Source organism: Schistocerca americana, chromosome 8 (genome assembly GCF_021461395.2).
Source record: "Schistocerca americana isolate TAMUIC-IGC-003095 chromosome 8, iqSchAmer2.1, whole genome shotgun sequence".
NCBI lineage: Eukaryota > Metazoa > Arthropoda > Insecta > Orthoptera > Acrididae > Schistocerca > Schistocerca americana.
Genome location: NC_060126.1, coordinates 373,280,045 through 373,296,197, shown reverse-complemented (window position 1 = coordinate 373,296,197; position 16,153 = coordinate 373,280,045). Strand labels below are relative to the sequence as shown.

Sequence of the window (16,153 nt, the reverse complement as noted above, 5' to 3'; positions counted from 1 at the left end):
TACTAAAATGCGTCTAATGGTTGCTAGGTCCTTTTTTTTTTAATTCTGATAAATGTTTATAGTCCCCATGGAAGATAGGGTTTAACATTCAAGAAACTCTTAGCGGCTCTTGAAATCAACGTAAATAAAATGAAAATTGAAGTTCTCTGCCGCCTACGAAGCAAGATTACATAAGATGGCCGTAGCAAGTGAAACATCAGACGCAGATGTTAGCCCATCTTGAATAAAGAAGAAGGAAAAGAATTGAGGGTTTTACTTCCCGATGAATAAGCAGCCACTATAAATACCTCAAAATCTCCGTATTGAAAAAAGGAGGAATGATATCGGCCCTGTCTTTTTTAGAGGAACCCCTGAAGAATTCGCCTTTTTTTTACTGTCTGACCTCTCCTTGCAGCCTTATCATTCCCTCGCGAAGGATTTCCTTCGACGGCTTGCCTTCTCTGTCGTTATCATCTGTTCTGCACAAAGTACAGTTCATTATATTGGATAGCTTTATTTTTCAGTAGGCTGTCCTCTCACCCAACCTGAGAACACACACAAAGTGTGTCCCAGATCCGTTAGGGCTGCTTGAGTGAAATTCCAAACTGCGCTGCCATCTCGTGGCAAGTTTGCTGCGTTACGACCTTTGAAGTTTCAAAATCAGATGCGTAGAAAGTCAAAGCGCTAATAATGCTGCAACAGGCATACTGGCAGCAAAATGTGACAGTACGTGTCTGAAACTCGTTGGAAAATGTCAGTGGAGAAGTGAGGCAACAACAAGTTTTTTGAGTCCTCCGGCGTTTGTCGGCGTGAGTTCGTCGAGTTCGAATACCGAGAGGTAGGTTCATGGTTGCTCCCGCATGACTACACACCAGCCCATAAAGCCAAAGATCATGCACGAGTTTTTCGTCAGCAAATGGATCAGTCCTAGATCACCCACTGTATTCGATGGACTTGGCCCCGCCGACTTCTGGTTGTTCCCCAAATCGAAGCCGGCAATTAAAGGACACCGTTATGACGCAGTAACGGACATCCAAGAAAATTGCACTTCGGTACTAAATGCAACTGCAGAAAAAGGACAACAGTGACTGTTTCAAAAAAATTTAAAACGATTTTAGCAGTGTTCTGATTCAGGGGGAGACTATTTTGCACAAATCCCGTGATTTTCTGAATGTAATCCTCGACTTTTATTTTTCATGGTCACAGTCCTAATGGAACAGCGGCACACAGTGTACATAAATAGGAATACTTAAAGTACGAAATTAATCGAGCCAAAATCCCGCTGCTTAGTTGGGAACTTAAAGGACACAGTTCATCGCTACACGTGACGCTTCAGATCGGGTCTTACGTCAATGTAGTATTTAGAAACAAACAATTCTGCTAGAGGAACATCCGTAACTGAGCGTAATAGCATAGATTGAAAATACCGCTTCAGTTGTAAGGTTCTTTTTATTTTCGGGCTAACAGATGCTCATCATCAGGTTTGATACTGAAAATAAACAAGAGACCGAAGCTAATAATAGCTTTTACACGCAGTAGTACATATGAGGAAACAAAAAGGAAGTCACACATAACATTTTAGAACACAGTGGTCGAGCTAGTTGCGGTAAATCCTGAGTCGGCTCCAAGGCGACACCAGACAATAAGCGGACGACTGACTGGGTAAATAAATATGCAATAAACACCAGGAACTTACTTTATGCTGTGACCCCGAACGCCGAGGAAGGACAAGTACAGGACATGGTGTACCACTAGCGAGGGTAGAGCACGGAGTAGCATACTCAAAGGAGGCTGGTTGACTGATTCGGGGGAGGGGACCGAACAGCGAGGACATCTGTCCCACACGACGGAGAAAGGAAACTGGTAAACTAGACTGGCAAAAGTCTTGGCATCTGTCGACGATGTTTTTCCCGTCAACAGGTAGCAATACTTTTGCCACTCTTCTTTACTAGTTTTCTTGTTCCTTCACGTGCGCTACTCTTGCTCTGCGTTCGTATACTCGTCCATATATTTTACAAATTTTATTTTATTTTTAATTATGCATTTCATTATTTTCCAGGTATGTTCAAGTACAATTCAGTGTGGCCTTTGTGCCGAGCAGGATAACCAGTTTAGCAGATGTTGTTTGTTCCTGTGGAACGTGCTCTGCTCGCACCCTACCCAATATGCGCCCACTGTGAGTAGCCCATATAGGGAGTGCGGGAGAGGTAACACGTTTTATAGCTGGCCATTGCCGGAGCATTAGTTCCTGGCTGGACCCTCTATCTCTCTCTCTCTGTCTGGCCCCTCCTTTCGATAACAATGACGTGATTCCTTTCTTGCTTCCTTTTTGGCAGACTTAGTCCTGACGCCGACATTAACGTCTTTTTATGACCGCCATGACTGACTAAGATTTCACAAGCCATCCTGGGCAGGCTCATTTGTATTCAGAACTAGGAATAAACTTCCTTTTTGTTCCTGAAAATCATCGTCCTATAATTCAATGGCCCTATCCCGACCAGGTCCCTTCTCCACCTGTACATCATGATAAGAAGGGCCTGCATCAATTGTTTCTATAAGGGGCAATCAAAAGAAAACAGTAAGTAAGCTGTTTATTATTTCAAAAGCAATCGCCGAGCTGTTAATACGCTTAGCCGACTGTGAGACAACGCGGTCATGGAAAAATGTTTACGTTTGCCCACGGAACCATGATTATACTCGGGCGTGCACCTCTTCTACCAAAGCAAATCGACAGCCAAGAGCGTCATTCTTCAGGCCTCAAAAATACGGAAATCGCATGGGAAGAGGTCGGGACTGTATGGAGGATGTGTAATGGCTTCCCAACGAAACTTCTGCAGCATACTCAAAAGAACCTTTGCATATGTGGACCGGACTAGGCAGCAAAACATTCGCTAGAAATCCCATACGCATCCTCCATATAGCACCTGCGGCCGCGGGGTTCCTTCCGTCCCTTTACGACACACCTGCACCTACCTGTGAACATTGTCTCAGCAGATCATCAGTAGGGAAGCCGAGAGAAACCTACTGTACTTCGACGTGAACCGGGCTGCAATTAAAGTCACTAATCTACGTTTCGGGAGGGAGTTTTCACACGAAATGAAAGGTTGGAAATTTTGTCCTTAATTAATATATTCTGGAACTTAGGTGAACAAGTATCACTGCCAAGCCCGTGCTAGTCTTAACACAGTCACTCACAATCCCTTTCACTCCCGTTAGCAAGTTTATGGTGTTGCATTTCCCGAAAACGTAATAGCTATAAAAATACGGATTGTTTTTGACTGAGAATGCTCGCCAAATATTAAGTCTGTCAGTACCTAATGCAGTCACAGTTTTTAGCCACCGACCTGCTCAATACGCCACGCAAAATTTATGTCTTTTCTCATCACAAAATTCGCTTAAAAATTCCGAAATTTCTACACACCCATCGGAATAATTATGCCGTCACTTTACACTTTTGATGTATGAAACACTGCTAGATACGGCAACTTATCATTTCCATCGGAACTACGTCCGCCCCGGTAGCTGAGTGGTCAGCGTGACAGACTGTCAATCCTAAGGGCCCGGGTTCGATTCCCGGCTGAGTCGGAAATTTTCTCCGCTCAGGGACTGGGTGTTGTGTTGTCCTAATCATCATCATTTCATCCCCATCGACGCGCAGGTCGCCGAAGTGGCGTCAAATCGAAAGACCTGCACCAGGCGAACGGTCTACCCGACGGGAGGCCCTAGCCACACGACATTTCCATTTATATCGGAACTACTACTACACACGTCCGAACTGTTTCATGGCTAGGCTCCGACTCCTCTCTAGAATACTCTAAGTCTTCTTTACCAGCAGAGAAAGGCGCGCGAAGAATATTGCTTTACCATTGGTCAGTTTACTCATCAGCCAATAGCAAAACAACATTCTCCCGCGTCAGTCCGCGCTTTTCATCAATAGCCAATCGCAAAATAGTAACTCTAACGACTGCACTTTTTACCAACGTCATTATCTAATATGCTGAAGTTTTGCTTATGCATTAAGTTAGTTACTATTGTTATTTATACCTGAATTAACTTTCCCTTTACCATAAACTTACTTTACAAATCTATTCTATAAAAATCCCCTTTGTTCACATCCATACTTCTTCGAAATGTTCCCACACTAAATCCTACCACATAACTCGTTAAACAATTATCTTCATATTAACCTTAAACCACACTCAAGCATCATTCATACTGCTAAAACACATCTATAACATTTTACATAAACAAAAACACATAATAACACTTTATGAAAATACTATAACAGTTTATGAAAAACATTCTATTACTTTATTGCACTCTAGTGGGCACAATCGAAACTAAATCACGGACCCCTATCCAATACTCTATCGGGTGATACATAAGCTATGTGTGCGTCCAGTCTCGCATCACCGTCTGTCACTATCCAGCTCTGAGACAGATCTCCACTTAACCGCCTCCAAGACAGGATCGGTATACGGCGCTACGCCTCACATCTCTCTCCAGTCGAAACGACCTTGGCAACTTGTGAGTGGAGTTGTTTCGAGTACGCTGCAGAAGTTTCTGCATACAATCCCGATTTCTCCCCTCACATTTTAGAAGTGAAGTGATCTTGGCATGTTCAGTTTTTACCATTTTAAAAAATTCATCAAGGAAAGTTAATTATTGTCTAACGCATAATGTACTTATTGGTCTATAAGCCCTTAAAAATCATACCCAATCTGCACTGGATATGTGACCTACTTTTATTTGTGTCTCGCTAACTCTGGTCGCAGCACTTAGTTTTTCCTTAATCCTCTTTCACATTCTGCACTGTTAGGATAATTGAATCTAGTAACTAAAATTTTTGCCGTAAGTCGGCTCGTCTTAGTTTAATTTTGTGCGGATTCCTGCCTATGGATGCGACATTGTTGACCACTTGATATCGTTTCAACTCATCAAATCTTGAGGAATATTGTAACTGTGATTTTTATCCTTTTTCGCGTCTTAGGAAAGCCTGCCTCATAAAGTTTCACTTCTATTGTTGGGTGTATTAGGCCGCTTGATAATGTATCTCTATACATTTCTTTTAATTGGCGATTGTTGCTCCCTGTAGGTACTTCAGTTTCAGATGATACTTGCGCACGTAATCCGACACTACAGATATCTCTCGGCTACCCAAGCATGTCTCACAACCCACCTCCCACAGCTTCAGTTCTCCTAGTACTTGTTGATTCGAGTCCCAGAATGATATACTGTTATAATCTCTCAGAAAGTTTCAAAACAGACAGACACACGTCACATTTTTTTCAAAATGGGTTTAGAAAAATAAATACCGCTTCTATGAAGAATTCACTGAAGATAGCAGTGTAGGCATTTCGCGTTATCGCGAAAGCAATTTAGCTAGTTTGTGGGATTTTTTCCAGACTGGAGCGGAAGTCTCACATTTACAAAAGAAAGCGCCTCAAGATAGAGTAGAGCGACGCCTGTCAATATTGTTACAATAGGCCATAGGTTAGTGATATGTTCAGCATAATGCTACATTAAACACGAGTGGATTATATAAAAAGTCGTTCAATTTCGTTCTGGGCTTCTAGCGGAATTGAAGGGGAGACCAGGGCTAGTTGGTATATATTTTGGCTTTTGATTTTTTTAATGTTTTGTGCAGTACTTGTGGAGATTCTGGTGAATGTGGCGGATTGCTTTATCTTTTGGCTACAAAATCATGTTGCACCCATTATTTAAATACGTGTCTCGACAACTCTAAATATACTTTTTCTGAAAGCTTGCATCCTAAGTAAGCCTGGTGCTAGTATGCCTCTAGCGGCGAGTTGGCATAAGCTGATACACATACGGATACTTGAATCACAGAAATTTACGAAGAAAAACATTTTATTTTATCAAAATGTGGGGTAACTTCCTTTGAAAAGAATAAATTGTTCAAAAATTATATTCCTCGCAATGAAGTCGCATTTGAACAAAAATGAATTCTGCTTGGATGTATAAACAACAGTATGATCTTAAATATGTAAACAAACAATAAATCCTTCAAGAAAAATGAATCTAGCTTATTATTAGAGCTACCTATACTTATTCAGATAGAACTAGAGCAATGTTTTAAATCAGTCACAAAAGTAGGAATTCGTCACTCGTACATCTGAGCAGGTGGGTTCAATTTTCGCACAATTTTTCTTTGGTCGTATACAACTGAATCTGCCCATTTTCTGACAGTCTCCAGTTTTGCTCTGTTTGACCTTGGTAGATACTTGAATTTCGTTGCGATCGGATTCGACAGTCTTCTCAGGATAACGGCGAGGAGGTACTCCACCAAAACACTCATTTACATCAAATTCGGCGTGATCAGGAGGCCCTTGAGATTATGGGGGATTCGTTGCTAGTCTTGTTCGATGTGACATGTAGGAAACTTTTTGAGTTTCTCCAAGATTCGTGGGGACTATCGAATGAGGACCGTACCCTCACCTATGCAAGAGGCTGAAGGGAAAGCTCTTCACCATGGAGCTTTCTTCAGCCGCTGAACTGTCACTGAGGGAGGACAAGCTGTTGTTATTTCCGGCGAAGTTAATATGTGACAAGCCGTCACAAGAGTCCTTAGAAGAAAATTTAAGTCGACGTTTTCTGGGAAGTTCTTTTTCACTTATAGCTGGATTATTTTATTTTTCTAATGGACAGTAATGGAGGATTTAGCTGGTTTAGGTGCGGGGCACGTTCTCATAGGCGTGCCAACTGACCTCGTATCTAACTATGCCATCTAGGCCTAGGCCGATATTAAAAACGAAATGGATACCACACAATCCGAATCAACAGAAACAAAAGATTATAATCGTGCGTGTAACAACAGTTAACAATGTTTTCGAGCCGGCCGGTTTGGCCGAGCGGTTCTAGGCGCTACAGTCTGGAACCGCGCGACCGCTACGGTCGCAGGTTCGAATCCTGCCTCGGGCATGGATGTGTGTGATGTCCTTAGGTTAGTTAGGTTTAAGTAGTTCTAAGCTCTAGGGGACTGGTGACCTCAGAAGTTAAGTCCCATAGTGCTCAGAGCCATTTGAACCAATTGTTTCGAAAACCGCTCCTCAATTCCATCTACAGGTTCACCAGAACAAAAGAAATTACCATGAAAGAGTTTACTCACCAGTCAGAATAATATTACACAGGGGTCCTTTATTCATGACGCATCCAAGCGGACTGAAGCTAAGGTGGATGTCGCACCTTTACAGACACTCCCCACTAAAAGGATCGCAGCACTTTCATTTCACGGTGACAGAAAATAGCAGCTGTGTGCCGACTAACTCCTTATTCCAACTAACACTGGTCTTCCATACTGTACAAGCGTGCTCTATACTCTATGATTTTCTGTCACTACATTCAGGATATATTCCTGTAATGGTAACATGAATATGGATCTTACCTCCATTTGAGACCGACGTGCCGAATCATGGCTCGCAGATCATTATCCGTACCTCGGAGTGCGCAGAAGAGGTTCTTGGGAGATTCTGGAGTCTTGAAGAAGAACTTGCGGTCATAGCCTGGGAACTTGTCACCGCGAGGATAACCGGTCTTGGCGCAGGCGAACTTCGGGTGGCCGGTGAACTGAGCCTCGAACCAGTCGTCCCGTTCCCACCTGGGCACAAAACAAGACAAGAAGGCAAAAAAGACTGAGAAAATCTGGGCGATGTCGCAGTCATTCGAGACAGTGCTCCAGATGGACGATGGTGGCAAAGGAAGCAGCCTTGGACCGTACCAGCAGATGTCATCGTATTCATTCATGAGATTCAGGAAAAACGTAAAATTTAAGAACAGTAATTCGAAGAAGGTTTGGAAGTAGCCTCTCCCGAATATTAGCAATGTGTCCAGACCACTTACATCTTATTCGTATGAGCCAAAAAAAAAAGACCAGGCCGTAGTAACTTACAAAATATAAGTGTGTTGGAGCTATACTGACCGAAAAAAGTATTTGAACACCTGCCTGTCTACCAGCGTCTACATGCTTAGAATCAAGGAAAGCAGCGAATGGAAGACGAAGATATAAGAAACATTAAAAAATAGCGTTACTGTGAACTAAAGGCAGTCAGTTCAAATGAATATTAGTAAATCTGCGAAATCATAATCTAAAACTGCTCAAAGAAACGTAGGCGCTTCAAAAAGTAAGTTACACGTGTCGTCCAACACTTAGACCACTGCGCAACGAGAGTGCCGTATTGTCAGAAGAGAGTACACATTCTGGCTTTCCTGAAGACACAGTTCTGCGGCTGTGCAGATGACACATGCCCCCCAGTGTGCGAATGAAATGGCGCGGCAACTGGAAATGTACTCCAAAGTTGAAGTACATAGGTACAGGTAGCGGGAACAGAGAGGGGGGGGGGGGGGGGAGCCGAGGCGGAATGGACTACTGGGACAGAACGGTCCAGGTCGTCTAATTTCGTCTACAGGCGCTAGGGTGCACACAGACTGACAAGTGTTTTAACAAATCAATGTCTGTTATGGTTTAGTAAGGTTACAGTTACTGTCGCACGCAAGTTGCGTAGTCCGTCAATAAAAGTGATCGAATTTGAACCATTTCCAACTAGAGTCTGTCATACTTTTTTCTTCACAATCAATGTTTAGTCCACATAATCGGGATGTTCTTAGCTATCTTTGTGTACAACGCAGTTGGAAAAAGAACGTGTTTACATTGGTTACTGATTATTTTCTCAATAAATGGGGTATAATGGTTTCTATTATAGTCCGTTCCTCCACGGATGCCATTTATTCTTCATTTCTGCCGCACTGTTTTTTGCAGATGGTACGTCATTATGTACGGAAAACGGAGAGACGAAGTAGGTCCACGAAAAACATGGAACAAGCTGTTGATTAATCGGGTTTCTGCCTGTTATTCGCGTCTTTTTATGCATGATATTTCAGCTGCGCGACTCACAGTCTTCTTCAGGTGCTGTCTGACAGCACCTGAAATACCGTGCAGCAAAAGACGCAAATAACCGGCAGAAACCCGATTAAACAACAAGAGAGTGCCTCGCAGGGAAAGTCTGAAGAATTACATGGAACAAGCTGTACCTAACTGATAAAACTATGACCCACAAAAAAGCATCGAAATAATTTCTCGTGTCTTTGACTACTTTAAAACGAAACGTAAAAATGATAAACGACAATCCCCTTTCAACAAATGACAAAACATACGGAAAATATCAGAGTGGTTTCGATAAGAAGCAAAAGTAGTTGGAACTTATCAAATACCTTAGAATCCCCAAAAGCGAGGTTTTGGTAGAACTATGAAAAATTCTGCGCATATTAGTGTATCAGATTGCTGAACGAAACGGATGCTTCCACCCATTCCACACGAAACAAAAATGGCTGGAGAAAACTGGGTTCTTAGATTTCTCGCTCGCCATCCTAACTTAAGTTTCAGGAAGCAGTGGGCTCATAACTAGTGTGCCGACATGGATACGGAGGACGATGAAGCCTAGCTTACTTTTAAGATGTGTCATCGAAGAAGGAAAAAAAAAAGAGTCCATTCCACCCCGTGCGTGCGTCTGAACGCACTTAAAGACAGCTATTGTATGTCCATCCTTCTGACTAAATGCCTGAGAGACTTCGGCAGTTCACTTACGTAATAAGATGGAACACCGGCAGGTGTCCTTGCGATGTTATTTGTTATATAGATACCAGTTGTTGGCTGCAGACGCAACATCGCTGTTAGTCTACGGAAACCAGTTCATAGAAGTTGGCCAATATGGAAATTTGTAAATTTGTGGTAAGATCCTATGGCACCAAACTGCTGAGCTCATCAGTCTCTAGGCTTACACACTGCTTAATCTACCTTAAACTAACTCACGCTAAGGACAACAGACACACCCACGCCCAAGGGAGCACTCGAACCTCTGACAGGGGAAGATGTTGGCCACTGACGGGATCCTGTACACGACTGGAATTCACACCCTCAGCGTCAGTTGACGCCTGAAGATGGTGTACTGAATCAACGAAAGTGTACTGAATCAACGAAACTGGTAGCTGTATAATAAAAACATCGAAAGAACGGCTGCAGGTGTTCCATTTTATTACATGAAGGCACTTAGTTTGTTGATATAACAAAAGAAATATGCCGTTTTATGTTGTTTTCATTTGAAAATTTTAGTACAAAAATGTTTGAATAAACGGTTCCAAATTTTTATAAAATTTTTTTTCATCACTGAGACCTCCAGAATTTGCTGCAAACGTTAGGCGTTCCGCCCTGGTCACCCCTGTGATTATTTTGGCTAAAATTCACCTTGAAACTCTGGCGCAGTGAAATGGTGGCCACTATTTGCCCAAGAACGCACAGACCAAGGGCCGTATTTCTATTGTCGACGACCTGAACGACCGGTAAACGGCCGGCCGGTGTGGCCGTGCGGTTCTAGGCGCTTCAGTCTGGAACCGCGTGACCGCTACGGTCGCAGGTTCGAATCCTGCCTCGGGCATGGATGTGTGTGATGTCCTTAGGTTAGTTAGGTTTAATTAGTTCTAAGTTCTAGGCGACTGATGACCTCAGAAGTTAAGTCGCATAGTGCTCAGAGCCATTTGAACCATTTTTTGAACCGGTAGACGTTTAGACTGTTGTTTACAATGTCTTGGCCAGTACGAGTATAGCTATGGCTACAAAATAACGGGACTATTGCTGTAAAACATTTCACGTCATAGATATACATATTTAGTTATTGCCGCCTTCAATATACTCCCCTATCCCTACAACGCTGCAATGATGCAATTTTCCATTGATGCAAACGGTGCTGGAAGTCTACCTCTGTGAGCTCCTTGATGTCGCGTCTCGTTTTTTCCTTCACTGCTTCGACGAACTAAAATGTTCCTTTTAATGCAGATTTGATCTCGGGGAACAAATAAAAGTGCTATGTCAAGCGAATAAGGAGGGCGGTCTTACAGTGGCATCCAGAACTTCGCTAGAAACCTCTAACAGGCAATGCGATATGAGCTGGTAGGTTGTCTTGATACAGAAGCCATGACTTGTTCTTCCACAGTTCGGCTTGTTTCCTTTTATTTTTTGTTTCTTATTTTCTCACGGAGTTGAGCAAAAACCTCGAGGTAGTAACGATAATTATCATCATGCAGGGCCTGTGTTGTTAAGAATATCGATGCAGTGTTTCTTCGGCCAACACAGGCATTGCAGTATCGTATTTATCCACCGACACCAAGCAGTGACTCTCAGTTCAAATGTACTCCTCTGTACGGGAGTCACATAATGTGTGTACAAGCACAAATTGTGACGCTGGAACGACGACATATGTCAGTTTAAGTATGGCCGTGAGTCGTGCACGGATAGCCAAAATAAGGAGAACGCTCGCGTAAAACGGGAAAACGGGTTTCGAGTCGCAGTCCGGCATAAATTTTCATTGTCGTCGTTCCCTTACACAGCTGATGATTATTCGAACTCGCAACGGCGAATACATTTCATGTATATCAATGTTGTAATGTTGATTAATACTTTGACATTCTGGATCCCAGTGAAGATACACCATTCCATTAACATCGAAAAAAAGAAAAAAAACAAGCATCTTCGCTTTGTATCTTCATTTGCTCATTCGAGCTTCTTTCGCTCTCGGTGAAATTAGGCCCTTCCAAGCATGGACTGGCGCTTAATTTCTAGGTTATAAGTGAAAAATCAAGATTCGTCACATGTTTCCAAGAAATTACGGCCATTTTCAATGGTATTCAAAGTGTCAACAACAACATTTTTACGAGATTTTCTTTTTGGTTCGTTAGTGAGAATTTTCAACGCCAGTTTAGCACTCATTATTCTCATGTTAAACTGGTTATGTAAAATTTGCCTTACTCACTCTTTGTCAATTCCAGTAGTTTCAGAAAGTGATCGAATACTCAACAGACGGCCAGAACGAATCACAGTACCTACGTTTACACGTAGTAAAGTTTTTGATGTTGAAGGCCCTCCCGGACCCGATTCATCTTGAACGTCTTCACAGCCATCTTGGAAACTCTTGAAGCACTCAGTTGCCAGCCGCTGTGGCCGAGCGGTTCTAGGCGCTTCAGTCCGGAACCGCGCGAACGCTACGGTCGCAGGTTCGAATCCTGCCTCTGGCATGGATGTGTGTGATGTCCTTAGGTTCGTTAGGTTTAAGTAGTTCTAAGTTCAGGGGACTGATGACCTCAGCTGTAAAGTCCCATAGTGCTTAGAGCCAAGCACTCAGTAACTCGTGTACCTGATAAACAGTATTCGCCATACACTTCTTCTAATAACAGATTTCAGTAGCAGTTTTTCCACTTTCAAGCTAAACTTAACGACAATTCGTAGCTCTGTAATTACGCTTATCATTTTTCAGTCTAAATAAAGCAGCAGCTCTTACACAAATGAAGTTCATGGTTCAAATGGCTCTGAGCACTATGGGACTTAACTTCTGAGGTCATCAGTCCCCTAGAACTTAGAACTACTTAAACCTAACTAACCTAAGGACATCACACACATCCATGCCCGAGGCAGGATTCGAACCTGCGACCGTAGTAGTCGCGCGGATCCGGACTGAGCGCCTGAACCGCTAGACCACCACGGCCGGCTGAAGTTCATGGCGTTACTGGTTTGTGTACAGACACCAGAGACCGCATTCGATTGAGAAGGCTCTACGCTGCACACCTACTGGTTGTTTATCTTTGGCGCTGTGTGACAGAATCAATTTTGTTATCTTATAGATGTGATAAAAAGTGTCGTGTAGCTGTTTCACTTTCAAATGTAGTGCAGCATCATTAAACGTTATTTGGCCTTCCATAATAATGTGTTAATTACGTTCCGATGTCCCATCGTAGTTTTAATTACATGCAGTAGCGATATATCCTCCTCACAGATCGCAAGAACAGATACCACACCATTACTTCCCATTTTACGCCTTCGTAAATGTCTAGGACAAACTGCAAAACCGGACAAGATATTTTGCATGAACACGCCGAAAAAAACGAGTTAGGTAGAAAAAGGAGATAGACCATTCCGACCCCTTGCGAGCAAAAAATATGCAGACGCCCCTGCGCGCATTGATACTTTGAGGACTCTCGTGGCTGTGAATTCAGCACAAAACGGAAATCGTGATGTGCATCCAAAGAAAACAACTCATTTCGTGTCACTCACGAGCAAGGATCACTGTAATTACGCTGCGGCACAATGCATTAATATCGCTCGAAATGCGACAAACGTTATTTATCATGGTTTTTCCGAAGATAAGAACTTGCAACGTTGGTGGATAGTTCGAAGCAAACGTCCGGAAAAAGTGAATGTGGAAACTACATGTATGTCGTCAGTTCACTTTCAACCCGAAGTTTATGAATGAGATTAGAGAAACGAACTGTTAGCGTTACCTCCAAGAAAGAAGCTACTACCGAAAGTAATCCCCAGCATTCCAAACTGGGATGGGGAAGAATGCAGCGATGCAGGTGCAACGAGAGAATTCAGTGCATAAATAACACTCAAACTAATTATAACTCAAGAATTACCTTAAAATAAAAAAATCACACAAATTCAACAATTTTTTTCAGGAAATTGTGGATTGCTCCACGCTATATTTGCTCCTCGATACTACAGCTTCATTTCTAGTAGAAACAGCCGATATTTTTTTCCTATCGCAAGATGTGTTAACTATTCTAGTGAGAAAACATTGTTCAACTTTTGATTGAGATCTTATACCTGGACATTTCACGTGTTACTCAGAAAGCTCAGAAATAACAATAACAGCCGAGATTTAACTTTTAATAAAACTAAATGCACAGAAAAAAGCAGTACTAAAGAAATGTAATGTAGCCTTATGAAGTATAACAAATTCTCTTCGCCGTGTTCTCTCGTGAAAGCGGACAAAAAGGTTATCTGACGCGAAACAGAAAACCAATTACACATAAGTGTGAGTAATATCTTGTCAAAATGTTTTACACTGGCGCAAATACGATGTCTGTTGAACAAAAGCAAAAGGATAAAGTGAAATTCAGAACACATTGCCTATGCATCGACTTTAAGAGCTCTATCGTCCAAAAGCATATGCTTATTTACGAAAGCAAAAAATGGCTTTGTTATGCAGATCAGCGCTTCAGAAATGGACGAAGGAATTTAAATGCAGACCTGGTACTTCAAAATGGTTGGCTCAAATGGCTCTGAGCACTATGGGACTTAACTTCTGAGGTCATCAGTCCCCTAGAACTTAGAACTACCCAAACCCAAGTAACCTAAGGACATCCCACACATCCATGCCCGAGGCAGGATTCGAACCTGCGACCGCAGCGGTCACGCTGTTCCAGATTGTAGCGCCTAGAGCCGCACGGCCACTCTGGCCGGCTCAAAATGCTTCAAATGACTCTGAGCACTATGGGACTTAACATCTGAGGTCATCAGTCTCCTAGAACTTAGAACTACTTAAACCTAACTAACCTAAGGACATCACACACATCCATGCCCGAGGCAGGATTCGAACCTGCGACCGTAGCGGTCGCCGGCCGATGTGGCCGTGCGGTTCTAGGCGCGTCAGTGTGGAACCGCGTGACCGCTACGGTGGCAGGTTCGAATCCTGCCTCGGGCATGGATGAGTGTGATGTCCTTAGATTAGTTAGGTTTCAGTAGTTCCAAGTTATAGGGGACTGATGACCACAGATGTTAAGTCCCATAGTGCTCAGAGCCACCTGAAGCCATTTCGTAGCGGTCGCGCGGTTCCAGACTAAAGCGCCTAGACCGGGTACTCTCGAAGATATCCCGTGTTTATTGAACGCTAAGTCAAAAACCTTTACTACCCAACAGAGACTAGCATTTTTGACATCTGGAGAAATGAATGTTGATGTCTGCGTATCTTACGATTTGTCGGAGGACATAGCGATCGATCTACAATCTAGTATTCAAGTTTGCATGATCCCTAGGTTGTGCAAAAAGTGGCGCAACCAATTTATTTTCACTTTTACACAGTTATCACTAGTATTTTGCTTCAGAGTATGATTAAGGCAGTTGAGGAATCGGAAATAAATATTGTAGCTGTGACATCTCATACGGGTAAAAAAAAAATAAAAGTTTGTAAGGAATTTTGTGCCGATGTAGATAAAACATATTTCGTGGATCCAGCAGACGATAACAGGAATGTATGGGTAGTGTGACAAAAACAATGTAATGTCTCTGCGCTCTGTTTTGAAATTAAAATTTCCTGAGGTTCGTGCTCTTTATGTAAGAACAAGAGTATATGTATCTGAATCGAAAAGCGAAGATGGAAGCCATGAAGAAATGTGCCATAAGGAGGAAGCAGCTATGGACTGCATCTTCATCTGATAAATAGCATAATAATTCTGAAACAGGCAACATTAACATCTGCTTCTTCATCGAACGAGTGACGTATTTTTCATCTTAATTATCATTTATTTGGACCTAATGTGTAATACATCTGTCATTCCACTTGATTTGATTTGTCCAAGTGTCTACTGAACCAAACCGAAAGTAAAATTAAAGTGTAACACGACACTGCGTGTGCTGCGCAGCCTCACTGTGACGTCAGTGGACTGCTGCCAATAGCAAGGGGTTTTGCCGAAATGCTCCCCCCCCCCCCCCCCCCACCCCACCCATTCACCTGGCAAAAACCATCACTGGCACAGGTGTTTCAAGATTCCTCTGGAGCCCTCGAGGTACGGGCACGCATTCCACGACTATTCGCATCAGTATAGTACGAAATGCCAGCGTTTTGCTGATCACGTTTCCGTTGTGTGGCCAAGCAGTTGCAGATACTCACCTGAAGCGCCCCTTGCGGCTACCAGACTGGACAGAAGCTCTGGTGACGTCATCGACGGCGACGGCAGCCGTCAGCATCAGCAGCAGAATGGGTCCCACTTTCCGAGCGGAGAGCCCCATGTTTGCCGCAACGCTCCTCCGTGGACTGCACTGAAACGCCTCACATATCGCGCAGTCTGTAACCGCCGCAAACAGGATCCGCTCACTGCGGCTCTTGTTTTGGCCGCGTTGTGAAATATGGCAACCGGTCGCTGCCGACAAAGTTATCGCTCCGACGTCCTTCCGGATTTTTCTCAACTCCCTCCTCCCCCCTTCTCTCTCTCTCTCTCTCTCTCTCTCTTTCTCTCTTCCTCTTAGACTGTGTATTATTAATTGACGGCTCCGCAAACGAGTATTGACCAAGCTGAGCACTTAGAAAGATGCCACATTTCTTCTATGAAGCAC

At 43.1% G+C, this 16,153-nt stretch overlaps 1 protein-coding gene across 1 annotated transcript in view; it reads right to left on the bottom strand.

Moving 5' to 3' along the window:
* Positions 1-15,924, bottom strand: part of LOC124544939 — a 76,045-nt gene extending 60,121 nt beyond the window's left edge. Inside the window, exons 1-2 of the mRNA XM_047123686.1 lie at positions 15,711-15,924; positions 7,385-7,597 (exon numbers count right to left, since the gene is read on the bottom strand). Coding sequence (XP_046979642.1) covers positions 7,385-7,597; positions 15,711-15,829 — 332 coding nt within the window. The 5' untranslated portion in view covers positions 15,830-15,924. The remainder of the gene's footprint in view (positions 1-7,384; positions 7,598-15,710) is intronic.
* Between the last annotated feature and the right edge of the window lie 229 nt (positions 15,925-16,153).